At 40.9% G+C, this 16,761-nt stretch overlaps 1 protein-coding gene across 2 annotated transcripts in view; it reads left to right on the plus strand.

Moving 5' to 3' along the window:
- Positions 1-16,761, plus strand: part of fhod1 (formin homology 2 domain containing 1) — a 332,893-nt gene that overhangs the window by 175,144 nt on the left and 140,988 nt on the right. For both annotated transcript variants that reach the window (XM_041192317.1, XM_041192318.1), the window contains exons 6-8: positions 2,264-2,358; positions 8,086-8,197; positions 14,759-14,853. In XM_041192317.1, the coding sequence (XP_041048251.1) occupies positions 2,264-2,358; positions 8,086-8,197; positions 14,759-14,853 (302 nt within the window). The remainder of the gene's footprint in view (positions 1-2,263; positions 2,359-8,085; positions 8,198-14,758; positions 14,854-16,761) is intronic.

Genomic DNA, 16,761 nt, shown 5'->3' on the forward strand with positions numbered 1-16,761 from the left:
ATACTAAATCTAAAATAGCCCGATCCCCAGTTCAGTCTTCAACGTACTGCTCCTGAAAACCGCCTCGTACACACTGCAGGATTAGTGCTAATTAGGTTTACCCAGTAAATTAAAGTCGCCCATTATTACTGTATTTCCCATGATGCATGCTGCTCTAATTTCCTGATTTATACTGTTCCCAATATTGCCACTACCATTACCACAGTTTGGTGGCCTATAAGTAACTCCCACCAATACTTGCTGCCCTTTGCTGTTTCTTAGCTCAACCCAAACTGATTCTACATCCTGACCCTTTGATCTAAGATCCTCTCTCCCTAATGTACTTATCCTGTCCCTAATTAACAGCGCTACCCCACCTCCTGTTCCTTTTTGCCTATCCTTCCTAAATGACGAATATTCTTAAATATTCAGTTCCCAGTCTTGGTCACCTTGTAACCATGGCCACAATTTTACGCTGGTTGTGCGGGCACGTGCCCGACCCAACAGTGTGTGAAATCGCATAAGAAGATGGGTGCGCGTCCCAATGTCATTGTGCACTCGCACGATATTCCGCATGCATACGCCAACAATTAAGTGGGCAATTAAGCCTTTAAGGAAGCAATTGAGATCGATTTCACGTGGCCCGTCCACTTTTACGGTTGGCGGCTAGGCCAATTGGCCAGGTGACCTTTACATTTTTACTGAAATCTCGATCCAGGGCAGCATGAAATGTCCAGGGTGAAATATAATAAAAAAACATATCTGGGAACTGATGTTTTTTTGAGTTCTGTTGTCAGGTGCTTGAATGTGTTGCATAGAAACAGTTTGGTGCATTTTTTTCTTGTCATTAAATCTGTACAGGTCTGCAGCTACCTGGGACAGCTCTGCAGCAGCTGCCTGCCTTCAGAGAGCTTGCTAGAAGCGCTTACCCGAATTCTCGCTTTTGTCGGTGCCTGCCATCTTTCCACCCCCCTTGGCAGCAGTGAGGCTTTTTCATTGTGTGTCTCATGCTGGCTGGTCATTAATCGGAGAGCCAGCGTGAAATTGCGTTTGGGGGCCCATTGCAAGTGGGAACGCATTTCGTGTCCGCTTCTGGGCCTGCCAATCGCATAACCCCGGCAACCATGAGACTCAGGCCCATATCTCTGCAATGGCAATTAAACTGTACCCATTTACTTCTTTTTGTGCCTTCAAAACGTCTACCTTATTGCGAATGCTGCGTGCAATCAGATAGGGTGCTCTTAACTTTGCCTTTCTAAGATTATTTTGTTTACTGATCCTATTTAATGCTTGCCTTCACTTCGCCTGCCTTCTAATTTCACTTACTAATTTTACTGCTTTTTAATTTCTTTCCAAACTCCCTAAAACCTGCTTTCAGGACCTAACCTCTCTTCCTACCTACGTTGTTGGTACCAATGTGGACCATGGCCTCCGGCTGTTCACCCTCCCTCAGAAGAATGTCTTGCAGCGAAGGGGGCACAAAATTCCACCCTATGTTTTTCCAAATAAAAGTTTCTTCTGTCACTAACTTCCCCACCATCAATGTTAAGCTGACTGGCCTGTAATTCCCTAATTATCCCTCTCCACTTTATTGAATAGTACTATAACATTAGCAACCCTCCAGTCCTTGGGTTCTACTCCTCTACCCATTGAAGATTGGGAGATTGGAACCAATGCCTCTGTTATTTCTGTCTTTGCTTCATTCAGTAACTGAGGCTGCATTCCATCTAGACCGGGTGACTCAGCAACTTTCAGTAATGCTAATCTTTCTAGTACATTTTCTTTATTACTATCTTATCCATAAATTCCCTTTCCTCATTTAGTATAACCTTCACATCATCCCTTTCCTTTGTGAAGACAAATGCAAAATATTCATTTCATACTTGTCCTCTGTCTCTATTTGAATATTTCCCTTTGGGTCCTCAATAAGGTTCCATCTTTCCCCAGTTAACCAACATGATCTGCTTTAGTTATCTACAAGGAATCATCAGACATTACTAGCTGTATTCCAATGAATGGCTCACACTAGAAACATGAGCTTTTCTGTTTCTTCACAGACACTGTCTGGCTGTTCAGTATATCTAACACTTTCTGTTTTTGTATTAAATTCCCAGCATCTAATTATTTTGATTTTTATTACAAAATTCAAACTTCAATAAGGTCATTAAATGCACCATGTCAGGATTTGCAAATGAATTAAAATTGCAGTTTAGAATGGTACCTTTTCTGTGTTTTTTAATAAGAGGACATATTTAACAGTCCTTTTTTTAAATTGCATTAACAGCTCTGAGCCAGATCATGCTGTTTGTGGATGGAATGAATGGCGTCATCGGTCATAATGAGAGTGTCCAGTGGCTGTACACTCTGACTGGCAGCATGGTGAGTTAGGTTTCCTGTATATGAATACAACTGATGATGAGGATGTTTATTTTCCTAAGAACTTAAATGAAAGATTCCGAGCTGGGTTACTCTACCACAGACTGCAGTGGGACATTACCTATCAGAATCTACTTTAAGGGATGTGATAAGTGGACTCTTAGAAGTAATGGTAAAATTGGTCAGAATCAACATGGATTTATGTTTCACAAACCTGTTGGAGTTTTTTGAGGATGTAACTTGTAGCATAGATAAAGGACAACCAGTGGATGTAGTGTATTTGTACATTTAGAAGGCTTTTGACAAGGTCCCGCACAGGATATTAAACAAAATTAAAGCACATGGGATTGGGGGCAATATACAGGTATGGATTGAGAATTGGTCAACAGACAGAAAGCAGGGAGTAGGAATAAAGTGGTCATTCTCAGTGTGGCAGGCTGTTATTAGTGGAGTACCGCAAGAATCAGAGCTGGAGCCACAGCTGTTCACAATCTATATAAATGATTTGGGTATGGGGACCAATTGTAATATTTCCAAATTTGCTGATGACACCAAACTGGATGGAATGAAAGTTGTGAGGAGGATACAAGGAGGCTTCAAGAGGATTTGGACAGGCTGAGTGAATGGGCAAGAACATGGCAGATGGAATATAATGTGAATAAATGTGAAGCTATCCACTTTGCTAGAAAAAAACAAAAATTTTTAGTATTTCTTAAATGGTGAGAGATTGCAAACTGTTGGTGTCCAAATGGACCTGGGTGTCCTTGTTTATGAGTCACTAGAAGCTAGCATGCAGGTGCAACAATCAGTAAGGAAGCCAAATGGTATGTTGGCCTTCATCACAAAAGTAAAGATGTCTTGCTGCAGTTGTATAGAGCCTTGGTGAGACCGCACCGGGAGTATCATATAAAGTTTTGTTCTCCTTACCTAGGGAAGGATGTACTTGCTATAGAGGGAGCACAATGGAGGTTCACCAGACTAATCCCAGGGATGGCATGATTGTTTTATGAAGAGGGATTGAGGAAACTGGGCCTGTGTTCTCTAGGGTTTTGAAGAAAAAGAGGTGATCTCATTGAAACTCACAAAATTCTTACAGGGTGTGAACAGAGTAGATGTAGGAAGGATGTTTCCCCTGGCTAGTGAGTCTAGAACCAGGGGACATATTTTCAGAATAAGAGGTAGGACGTTTAAGACTGAGATGGGGAGGCATTTCTTCACTCAGAAGGTGGTGAATCTTTGGAATTCTCTACCCTAGAGGGCTGTGGAAGGTCAGTCATTGAGCATGTTCAAGACAGAAATCAATCGACCAGTCAGTTTAACTTCAGTGGTGGGCAAGAATCTAGAAACAATTATTCGGGATAGAATTAGTAGTCACATGGAAAAATATGGGTTGATAAGGAAGAGCCAGCATGGATTTCTAAAGGAGGAATCATGTTTAGCTAACTTGCTGGAGTTTTTTGAAGCAGTAACAGAAAAGGTTGATGAGGGTAATGCTGTTGATGTGGTATACATGGACTTTCAAAAGGCATTTGTCACAGTGCTGCACAACAGACCTGTGAGAAAAGTTGTTGCTCATGGAATAAAAGGGACAGTAGCAATGACGTGGATACAAAATTGGCTCAAAAATAGGAAGCAGAGAGTAATGATCAATGGATATTTTTCAGGCTGGAGGAAGGTTTGTAGTGGAGTTCCCCAGGGGTCAGTGTTGGGACCCTTGCTTTTCCTGATATATATAAATGATCTAGATCTTGGTGTACAGGGGACAATTTCAAATTTTGTGGATGATACAAAGCTTGGGAGTGTTGTGAACTGCGAGGAGGATTGTGTGGAACTTCAAGAGGACATAGACAAGTTGGTGGAGTGGGCAGGGAGGTGGCAGATGAAGTTCAATGCGGAGAAGTGTGAGATGATGCATTTTGGTAGGAAGAACATGGACAGACAATATAAAATAAGGGGTGAAATTTTGAAGGGGATGCAGGAGCAGAAAGACTTGGGTGTATATGTGCATAGATCATTGAAGGTGGCAGGACAGGTGGAGAGAGCAGCTAATAAAACACACTGTATCCTGGGCTTTATTAATGGGGGCATGGAGTACAAGAGCAGGGAGTTTATGCTGAATTTATATAAGACGCTCGTTAGATCACAGATGAAATACTGTGTAAAATTCTGGGCCCCACATTTTAGGAAGGATGTGAACACATTAGAGAGAGTGCAGAAGAGATTTACAAGAATGGTTCCAGGGATGCGAAACTTCAGCTATGAAGATAGATGGGAGACGTTGGGACTGTTTTCCTTGGAAAGAAGGCAGCTAAGAGGAGATTTGATAGAGATGTTCAAAATCATGAGGGGGCTGGACAGAGTAGATAGGGAGAAGCTGTTCCCACTCGTAAAAGGATCAAGAATGAGAGGGCACAGATTTAAAGTGATTTGCAAGAGAAGCAAATGTGATGTGAGAAAAAGCTTTTTTGTACACGAGTAGTTTGGGTCTGGAATGCACTGCCTGGAAATGTGGTGGAGGCAGGTTCAATTGAGGTATTCAAGAGGGCATTAGATGATTATTTGAATAGAAACAATGTGCAAGGGTACAGGGAAAAGGCAAGGCAATGGCACTAGGTCATAATGCTCATTGGGAGAGCCGGTGCCGACATGATGGGACGAATCGCCTCCTTCTTTGCCGTTAAAATTCAGTGACTAATGACATCAAGGGATATGGAGATAGATGATCAGCCATGTTCTAATCAAGCAGGCTCTTTTGGGCTGAATGGGCTACTCCTATTCCATGTGTTCCTTCCTGTTGCAATTGGACTTGGTTCTCAAAGCTACAGAGGGAAAATTTAGTCCAGGCTCCCAATTTTAACCACCTCCTAGGAAATATGGCTGGAAAGTGCATACTTTTAGGAGCCAAGTGAGTGTCGGATTGGACTGTGATTCACACCATGGTCGAATTGCGTACTGAAAATCCATGCTCACATCTGCAGTATTTTGACCCCTTGAGGGCAGTTGTTGTTGCTGTTGGCTCGTGTGTGTAATTTAGTACTTTTACTCGAGTTACGATGTGTCCTTGCTCTTACCTTTAACATTAAGCCACTGGATGGTTTAGAAAGCACGACTGAGGTTTTGAGGAAAGAACAGTGGCAAGGCAAGCACAGTAACAAAACAAATGGACAATATGCTTGCACAAGTGTTTAGGAAAGTTTTTTTTGCAAGTCTTTCAAGAAATTTTTCTGACGTGCAATAAAAATCACTATGGATAATCATGTAATTGTGCCAAAGAAGTGAGAATGTGGATAATGCTATTGAATGGTAACGTATTTGAGGTAACTGAGGAGGAAAGCAATCTGGGAGGTTTGGTGGGCAGGTTGTCAAAACTGTTAGGCAGTGAATAAAATTTAACACACTTGTTAAAGGTATGACATAAGTCAAAGGAGGCGATTTTAAATAAAAGCAAAATACTGCAGATGCTGGAGATCTGAAATAAAAAGAAAGTGCAGGAAAAACTCGGCAGGTCTGGCAGCATCTGTGGAGAGAGAAACAGAATTAACGTTTCGAGTACTATATGACTCTTCTTCGGAACTCATTTTTGTGTGATTTTGAAGCTGCTTCTAGAGTAAAGCTCCAGTGTTCAACATACTACAGGAAAGATGTAGAATTGCTAGAAGGAGCCCCATAATGCTGATAGTCCTGTCATTATAATCTTGTCATTATAAAAGAGCATGTTCGCTGACTTACCATGAGCAATACCTTTGCAATCTACCAGTTAGTTCTAATTCTTGAAATAATGGAGCTCATTTATACTCAGTTTATAGCCTGATTAGCTTCAACCTTATGAAACAAAATTCACAATGACATACAAGTGATACATCTTTTTCCCAGTGTTGTCAAGGTAAGATGTAAGTAATAAGAACAATATTACAGGAAACTAGAGCCCATTGTAACCTCCATTTCCTCTGGCGACATGTAACATGTTGTATTGGTTTAAACTGCAAGTGGAATGAATCAAAAGCCAGCTGCTTTCACTTTAGCAGAACCCCAACAATCCATTGACTCGCACTAATATTTCGAGCTTCATTGAACTGGCAGATTTTGTTTTATGTGTCCTGTAGCTGCATGCTGTTGAACAGGAAGCAGCCGTTTCATCTTAACTTGCGCATGTGTGTGTGTGTGTCTTTTTATAGAGATGTTTATAAGGTGCTAACTTTTAAGCACCTGCTTTAGACTTAATAAAAGTGTGATGTGACGAAGGAGCCACAAATAATTGTTGTGCATTTCCTTTTTTATATTTGGTATTAATGGAAAACGATCAGTAGAAGAGATGGAAAAATATATATTCATGCGATACAATCAATATTACCATATTGACAGGCCAATATGTTTGTTTTACACAGAAATTAAACTCACCAATTAAATTTTGAGATCAGCCATTCCATTTACAAAGCACATCTCACCAGATTACTGATTTATAGTTTCTTCCAACAGTTGTTAACAAAGAACGCTGTTTTTAATGATGTGTCAATGTGGTTATTTATAATTGTGTCAAGTGAGAAAAGTGCTGTCCATTCAGTCTGCCAGCAGGGGTCCATACCAGAGCAAGGCTGGAAACAGTAGAAATTTGTATCCTATGCCGTGTCAGACTTTACAGAAATCTCAACAATTGTGGTGGGTTAACTCGAGTTTCTTCCTTGGTGTATTGTTTTAATTGGATTTGTCTTAAAGAGTTTGATTTTTTTAAATGCACTAAGTTAAAAATAATCTAGTTATGACACAATGCGTTCTAGTATTAAAATTCTTTTTCAATCTACAAGTTTGTTCCACCAATTGAGAACAAATTTTTCTGCAGACCTAACCATGTGTTCTGTGACTGAATGGCATTTCCAGGGAATGGTGTTAGGGCGGCACTAGGGATGGCTCAGCAGATGCTGAGAGTTGGAGGATTGAGGCAGTTTTATTCAGTCAAGGCTCCTGGGGCACAGTTGGATGGCGACAGGGGAGATAAAGAGACTTGCCTACTGCAATCTGGTTTTTTGGAGTTTTGGTTCTTGCCTGTTGGAACGTAGGTGATCAGATGTTACTGACTTATTCCCTCTTCCCGGTGCTGGGAGAAGGAGGGATGGCAGGGTTGTGGAGCATAAGTCCACAAGAAAAGAACTTAGGAGACCTGATATCAGCACTCCTCACCACCACCTTCCCCCACACCACCCCCCCCACCCCCCCAAGCCTCCAAGAAGAAAGTGAGCATTACCTCTGCTGATCATTTGATGTATTTAACCTGACACCACACCTTTGTGTGGGAATTGTTCTGTTGTTAACCTTTGAAATTAGATGAACTTTTCTTAATTTGTAAAGCACAAAAGTGTCTGTTCCTGCAAGGTCACAAGCCAATAAACAGAAGTCTTTCTCTGAAAAAATGTATTCCACTTGAACAGCAATCTGTATGAAGTTGCACGTAGTTGTAAGATTTGTAACACTTAGTAGAATGAAAACATATTTTATAATAAGATAAGGCAATGTCCAATAAAAATCAACATGTTAATTGAAGGCAAGTGAACAGTGCTCTGAAGTTTGTTCTTTCAAACTTGAACTCTTACTGCTCTACAGTGACACCTTCTGGTAGGGTCAGAGCATTCAGCCTGAAATACTTTCTGCCTCTCCTGTTAGCTGGCAAATCTGACATTTACTCACAGTCTGCTCTGACATTTACTCACAGTCTGCTCTTCTGTTCCTCAATCCCAGTACCGTTTGGTGGTGAAGACTGCACTGAAACTCCTGTTAGTATTTGTGGAATACACCGAGAATAACGCAGCACTTCTGATCCAGGCTGTCAACATTGTGGATGATAAAAGAAGTAAGTGCTATTCTAATGGGGTCAAGGAGAGTTGCAAGCAGGCATTGTAAGTGTTCAAGGCACAACATCAAAGGCATGTACGTACGTTAGACAAAATCAAAACTAATGGTGGCTTGTAGGTAAACATGCTACCAAAGGTGCAAATATATTTAAAAATTACAGTGGCTGTGGCTTTTTTTTTGCTGTTAACTGTGATTTTTTAAAAGAATTTCAGAGTGAATGTTTTTAAGTAAATTTAATGTATTTTTGAATGGAATTCACATGTTGAAGTGTGTGGTTTATTTGTGGTACTAATCTCTTCACTATTGACCCTAGGGCTTTGTGACTGACAAGGTATAGAGCTGAACACTCCCTTGCACTAACACCCCACTGGGAGCAAAAAAAAAATCGAATTTAGTGCCTTTGCATTAACGTTTTTAAACTGACACAAAAGTGCAAAAGGTGAATCAGACCACTGATTTACTGCACATATATAACACAGAATTTAATCAGCCTAAGCCCACCTAACCACAGGATGGTAAGAAGCATGGATTTGGGGCTGTGATTGAGGCAGGTGAAGAGGAAAGAGCAGTGGACACAAAATGTGTGTAAATGCAAACTTTAAATAGTTGCCATAATTGTGCCTTTTGGAGAGGAAGGTCATTATAACAGCTCTGAGAGGATAGTGATTGGAAAAGTAATATTCAACAGCATGATTAAGTTTCTTTGCAACTGTAGTATCGAACTGACGGCAAGAATTAGAATGCTGAACAAAAACAAAAATACCCGGAAAAGCTCAGCAGGTCTGGTAGCATCTGCGGAGAGGAGCACAGCTAACATTTCGAGTCCGACCGACCCTTCAACAGAACAATTGTTTTGCATGGTCATTGAATTGTTAGGTGTGTGATAACTGGATCTTTGTGCTGCAGTAACAGGGAGATTACAAGTATCTGAATTCCATTAGTTGGACAAGAAGAATGACTAACGAGAGAGTCACATGAGAAAATAAATGTTGTGGCAGATTGTGATGAGGAAAATTACACTGGAAAGTAGTCGAGAATTCCACTGTCCAAAGTCTACTGTTAAAGTTGCTGTGAAACTATGAGGAAAATAAGGTGCAGTGGGAAGCTCAATTCCCCTGACCCCATTGGTTTTTTAGGTCAAAATTTAAAAGGAAATCCCACTGCTCAAAGTCTATCGGAACTGCATGAATGAGGGCTGACCTCTCCGCACACCACCTGACTCCTTATTAGTGATTCCACAGAATCCTCCTTGAACTCAACATGCTGCTGTATCACTTAAACCATCTCTGCAATTAGTTATAAATATTGTGCTCCCTATGCAGATCTGAAAACATGCCCCCCCAAACCAATACTTGAATCTAAACTAAATGCAAGAGTTGAGTTACTAATCTAACCCCAATTGCTGGAGTTTACAAGTTTGTTGCCAATGTTATAAAAAAATTGGTTATGGTTAATTAAAGCGGATAGACCTCAAAAATCTGCGACCCATCATTCACGTTGAATTTGTCTGGATAGTGTGGATAAAAATTAACAAGTCATAAGAACCAGCCACAATTGCAAATGTTAATTCTACACACCTTTTGGTTCCACTTTCTTCAGATCTCTGTCTCTGACTCACTTTAATCAATGTCGACTACACCATTTGTTTATCTGTCCTGTTGTTAAAATGCTTCGTGCTCAGATACAATCTCTGCAGGCAGGCAGCGGGAATTCTGTGCTTAACCATTTCACAATGCAGGCCACTCTTTGAGTGATTATGGGCCAGCAAAGCTGACTTATGTGGCTGAATATCAAGATTGTGGGTGTTGGGGAGAGCAGTGTTGAGAAACTGAACAGTATGTGGGTTAATTTAAATAGATGATCAGAGCGCTGATGACTGGTGTACAAATGCAATGAAAAAGCTTACTTATAGATTTTTGTCTGGCAGGAGTATTAAGGAATTTGCAACCAAGATGTTGAATGGAATTCAAGATGCAGATCAGCATTGTTTGAACAGTGCAACACGTTTAATGGGCTGACTGACCTACTCCTCTTCCTATGTTTAGCACTAGTAAAGAATTGATGGGCTAGTTTGCTCCATTACCAGCATTAACTGACCACCAATGAATGTTTTAAACTTCAGTTGTAAAATTTAACAATTGTGTTCAGTGCTGGTTGCAATTACTCAGATCTTCTCCTGGTGATCTCGCTGGGTTTTTGAAATCATATTGGTGCCTCAGCGAAGTGACACAGGGCAAGATCAGGTAAAACTATCCCTCTGCATGGAGTCAACATCAGTTTATTTTTATTGGAAGCATTTATTGCTCAGCTGGTTTTGACAACTTCTGATATTAAGCCATCAGCGTTGAGATTGATGTGGCTATTGGTGTATGGCAGACAGGGGTTTGGTGTGTTACAGCCAGGTGTGCAGCAAACACTGCTAAAATGAAGGATAAAACCTGGAGCTGAGGACAGACAGCATTCTATCCAGGTGATATACTTTTATGAAATATGCAAATGACAGGCAGGAGCAGAGCAGCTAGTTCCATCAGGCCTGCCCCACACTCATGGTGCCTGGAGTGTTCTGACTAGGTACTGTCTACCCCCAGCAGTCATGCAATTTTTTTTATTCTTTCACAGGATGTGGGCAACACAGGCTAGGTCATCATTTATTGCCCATCCCTAATTGCCCTTGAGAAGGTGGTGATGAGCTGCCTTTTTGAACCGCTGCAGTCCATGTGGTGTTGGTACACCCACAGTGCTGTTAGGGAGGGAGTTCCAGGATTTTGACCCAGTGACAGTGAAGGAGTAGCAGCATATTTCCAAGTCAGGATGGTGAGTGACATGGAGGGGAGCTTGCAGGTGACAGTGTTCCCATGCATCTGCTCTGCCCTTGCCCTTCTAGATGGTAGAGGTCACGGGTTTGGAAGGTGCTGCCGAAGGAGCCTTGGTGAGTTTTTGCAGTGCATCTTGTAGCTGGTACACACTGCTGCTGCTGTGGAGTGGAGAGAGTAGATCTTGAAGGTAATGCCAATCAAGTGGGCTGCTTTGTCCTGGATGTGTCAAGCTTCTTGAGTGTTGTGGAAGCTGCACTCATCCAGGTAAGTGGAGAATATTCCATCACACTCCTGACTTGTGCCTTGTAGATGGTGGACAAGCTTTGGGAAGTCAGGAGGAAAGTTATTCACTGCAGGACCCCTAGCCTCCATCTCACATCTGCTAGGAGAGACATAAAAACGGACATTCACTGTGATGTAATAGTAGTGATGATGTGGTGAAAGCTGAAGATAGACAATAAGCTGGATTGTAATACTCCCACTGCAATGGGTTTAAAAGTCTGCTTTGACCTCAGACAGAGTGCAGTTTTTTGAAGAGGGCAGCCTCTGAACGGACCCTTGCTGGCATTGATACAACTTGCTGCTGCTGTAAAGTTAAAGAACTGATGGCATCAAATCCAGAAGCAAGCAGATAAATAGAATTTTAAAAGAAGAGTTACCAGTTTATATTTTGATTGATTTTTACTTCACAGTTTATTGAGAAGAATAAATGTTGTGAGGAAGTGTTCCTGCTTCTGTTCTTATTGTTAACTTGCGCTAAGTGTGCATACTCACTTTAGGGTGCATACTTCAGCATACAGGAATGCTAAAAATCAGATGCTGCATCAATTAAATTGCTGTTGTGTTTTTTATGAAGCATTAATTTCTGTATCTGTCGACTTGAAACACCCAAGTTGCCTGTCTTCTTTGTCATTCAGTCTTTTTTCCTCCTGTAATATACACTAGTATCAAACCTGATTATAATCCATGAATTCTGCAAAAGGAAAATACAAGAATCTCATTGTTTCTTCAGGACTGTGATGAAGAAGTGTTTAATGAACCCGCACATCCATGAAAATGACATTTTATTGAATCTTCTGTTTTGTGTTGTTCTCTCTTTGAGTTGATTTTCTTTATTTTCTCCCAGGATAGGTTCAGGGTGGGTCAGTGATGAGCTTGCAGTCCTGCTAACTTGACTCTGCGGTCAGCTGTCAGGACATGGGCAAGAGTGACTCATATTCTTTAAACTCTCACCCTGTGCAAAAGATCTGAGCAGTAGCCCATTTACCCCCAACCCATGAATGTGGTAGTACAGCCAAAGATGACATTGCTGGCTGTGAAATTGGGTTTGAACCTCAATCCTGGCATTTCTTTCCCTGAAAATATACTTCATTCATAAAATTTATAGAAGTACGTTAATGTCAACTTTGAACTGTTATGTAAAGTGCAAAACAAATCAGTTTTTTCAGTGCAGTATGTTGCACTCTGAAGTGCCTCACAATACTCACAATTACAGGTTATATTTGCAATATTCAATTAATGTCAATCATACAGCTCAGGGGGTTTTGCATGGTTTCCAGCCCCTCAATATACTTTGGCAGGAGGACCTTAGATTGTGGCCTTTCCACATTGATCCTTTGCGATGGCTGCCCCAATCTTTACTGTATCCCTCGACATGTAGTCCTGGACCTTGGATTGTGCCAGTCTGCAACATCTGGCTGTCGACAGCTCTTTGCATTTCACTAAGCTGATGGTTCTCCAGCAGTGTTGATGTTTATCTCTGAGTGTGCCTCTGGCAGCAGCCTGTAGAGCACAGAGTCCTGTGCTATGGAGCTGCTTGGGCTGAACCTTGACAAAAATCACAGCATCTCTTTCCAGACCTTCTTTGCAAAGGCACATTCCAGAAGGAGGTGGACAAAGGTCTCTTCCCCACTGCACCAGTCTTGAGGGCAGTGCGAGGATGTGGTTGGACTCTAAGCGTGCAGGAAGGACCGGACAGGGCTGGCCTTTCTCATCACCGGCCAAGCTATGTCTTGGTGCTTGTTTGAAGTTCTGGCTGTGGCACTTAGCAATACAGCAAAAGTGCACTGTTTTGTAATGCTGCCTGTTCGTATCTCTGTCCCCACCCATCCCTTGTTTTGATGCCCTGCATCACATGTCATACTCTAGCACTGAGGGTCATGCAGGGGTGCCCAGCAGTGGTATGCCTGTTAATTATTTCCCCTTGTCCCCAGGGCAAAAGTTTAAGTTCCCTTCTGGCACTTTGCCATAGACTTGATGCTTGTTGTGCAGGGAATCGTTGATACATACCTGAGTCTGACCATTCTAACACACAGACTATTGGAATGGGCATGCACTGGATTACTGCACTACCTAATTCTTTGTATCATGTTGAATACTCAAATTTTTCTTTAAATGGGTGATGTTCAATCTAAAGTTATGCCTGTGCCTTGTATAAGTTAAAAACTGGAAATGATGCTGGAGATGTAAAATGCATCCCATGCAAAGTGGCGATGGCTAGTCTTTTCAGATCTTGTCTAATCACATTCTCACCGTCTCCCTAACAATAATTGTAACTCGTGTACTTGGATTCTTGCTGCTATTAAGTAAAATAAGATACTTGTGATGATTTTACACATCACATGTGTATCCCAAATGTTAGGAAAACACAAGTAATCAAATGCCAGCTAACATCTGATCCTGAGAATGGCTTTCTGACTTTCAGGGTAAATGATACACTTAGTCTGTATTAGTGTGGTAAGCAATGTTTGTGTACCCTTGGTTCATACTAATGTGGTAAACAGTGCTTGTCTATTGATTCCAAAAGAATTTTGGGGAAATGAGAATTTTGTTTTAACTCAGTGGGCTATGTTCTGGAATGGGCTGCCTGAAAGGTTGGTGGAAGCTGATTCAGAATTTCAAACGGGAATTGGATAAATACCAGAAACAGAAACATTTATAGTACTGTGGGGAAAGAGCAGGGAAGTGGGACTAATTGGATAACCCTTTCAATGAGCTGGCCCACAATAATAGGCTGCATGGCCACCTTTGATGCTGTATATTTTTTTAAAATTAATTTATGGGGCATGGGCATTGCTGGCCAGCATTTATTGCCCATCCCTAATTTTCCCTTGAAAAGGTGGTGGTGAGCTGTGTTCTTGAACCGCTGCAGTCCCTGTAGTATAGGAACACCCACAGTGCTATTCTGGAGGAACTTCCAGGATTTTGACCTAGCGACAATGAAGGAACAGCGATTAATTTCCAAGTCAGGATGGTGAGTGACTTGAAGGGGAACTTGCAGGTGGTGGTGGTCCCATGTATCTGCTGCCCTTGTCCTTCTAAGTGGTAGAGGTTGTGGGTTTGGAATGTGCTGTCTAAGGAGCCTTGGTGAGTTCCTGCAGTGCATCTTGTACATGGCACACACTATTGTCACTGTGTGTCGGTGGTGGAGGGAGTGAATGTTTTGTGGATGGGGTGCCAATCAAGGAGGCTGCTTTGTCCTGGATGGTGTTGAGCTTCTTGAGTGTTGTTGGAGTTGCACTCATGCAGGCAACTGGAGTGTATTCCATCACACTCCTGATTTATGCCTTCTAGATGGTGGACAGGTTTTGGAGAGTCAGGAGGTGAGTTAATCGCCTCTGACCAAATTTATTAATTGTTTGTAGCTTAGTCTGATGCTGGATGTAATCACATTAAAAAGCATGGCTACAATATTTCTCTTTAAACTTTTAAATCTGACATCTATTTTAAAATCCTTTCTGCAGACACAAAGACATGGACGAATTTAGTTGAAATTCTGGAGGAGAAGAATGGAGCTGATTCTGAGCTGCTTGTCTTCACTATGACGCTTATTAACAAGGTAAAATTTGGTTGTGATTCTTTTGCAACTTTGTTTAAACCTGTGAGACCCTGTTGCATAAATCAATCTTCATCAATAAAGTCTGGGAGTTGTATTTCACTGTTTCAACATTGGTCACGCCAGCCTCTTCGGTTTTTGAGATGCAAGCCTGCAAGTCCAATTCTCTTGAGATCCAGTTTTTTCCACTATGTTCATTAGTATCATCTTACATAAAAATTGTAATGCAACAAATACAGTTTACAAATCAATATTTTTACTAGTAGGCTGACTGAGAAAATTTGATATTTAAAGAAAGAACTTGAATTTATATAGCGCCTTTCATGCCAGGACATCCAAAAAGTGTTTTATAACCACTGAAATACATTTTGAAGTAATCCTCCATATCTGTCTGCACCAAGAGCAACAAAAATATTTCAGAAAATTGTGTTTTTAGGGTGATATAACTGGTGCTGAACATCTGATAGATATAATCAATTATCATTTTTTTTCCTTGCCAATTTTATCCCTTTTCCTGAAGGAGTGAACTCCTTGCTGGGGTATGTTGGTTCTGATGCCAGTGAACCCTCTGTCAGTGTGACAGAGTAGCTATCATTCATGTGCAGGACTTCATTGAGAGTGTCAAGAGCAGTCAACTGCAGGGAACATGATACTTGAGTCTGGCTCTGGTCTCACCCCACATTTCACGCACATGCGCTCCCAACAACGTTAGCCAAATTTATTTTCTAGTCTAACTCAGGGGGTACTGAGACCAGTTGCAGCATCCCCAAACTGGCACAGACAAGAATTGAACTTTTGGCCTTTCTAGTCTCCATCGCTCAAATACTCTCTGGATAACTCACCAGCTCATTGGCAAAACAAATTGCTTGAATGCAAAATAATTGTTTGTTACAAAGCTGGAAAGTTTTCCTGAATGCCGGGAAATGTCAGTTGTGTGAACTTGAAGTCTCACTGCACAGAGCATTGCTAGACAATCATTTAGATTGACTCTCAGCTGATGAGAAATGTCAGAGATTGCTAATAATGAATTTACAGAGACTCAGAATATCTAATTACAGAACTGACATTTTGGATTGTGATATTTTTAAAACACTTTCCGGAAATTAGAGCATTGACTAGAACTATGCGCAAAATGTTTGTCAGAAATGTGGTTCGTGTTGGCTGCAGTACAAACCTGACCATTCTTGACATTTATAATAATTTATGCTTTGTTTTCGCTATAAACAGCACCATTTAAAAATTTAAATGTTGTATAATTTAACTGGCTTTGGGTTTATATTTTTTTATATTTATCTTGAAGAAAATGATCAAAATTTGCAGTAATAGAACATTGGGCTGTGAATTATCCAATGCTTATCAAACTACTAAATCCAAGACCATGCAGATTCTTGTGCTCATTCGAATGAACCTCTTCATAGAGTTTTAGAATACCACAGCACAGATTCATAGCTATTTGTTCCATCAAATTTGTGCTGGTATTTGCCTCAATGGGAGCCACCTAGTCTAATCCCACTCTCCACTCAATCCCCTCATTCTTCAGTATTTCTATTTATCAAGCAACTACCTAATTACCTTTGAAAATAATGTATCATGGACTTGGCTTAACCATTGATTTATGGCACAGAAGCCGACATTCTAACCAGCTGCTGTGATTAGAGCTTTATTTTCAAGCATCTTTAATTCATTTTGTGAACACTTAAATTTGTGTCCTTGTTTTGGCACCTTGCTGACTAGTCAAAACAATCTCTGACTATTTCCCTCAACACAATCTTTCATAATTTTGAAAACATCTGTTGGGTCATCCTATAAACTACTTTGCTCTATTGAAGAATGCACTAACTTTTCAACCCTCTTTAAGGTACACTGCACCTTATCCATTATCTTTCCTATATAGGATTGTCTAAAATTGCA

This window comes from Carcharodon carcharias, chromosome 7, assembly GCF_017639515.1.
Source record: "Carcharodon carcharias isolate sCarCar2 chromosome 7, sCarCar2.pri, whole genome shotgun sequence".
Classification (NCBI taxonomy): Eukaryota; Metazoa; Chordata; class Chondrichthyes; order Lamniformes; family Lamnidae; genus Carcharodon; species Carcharodon carcharias.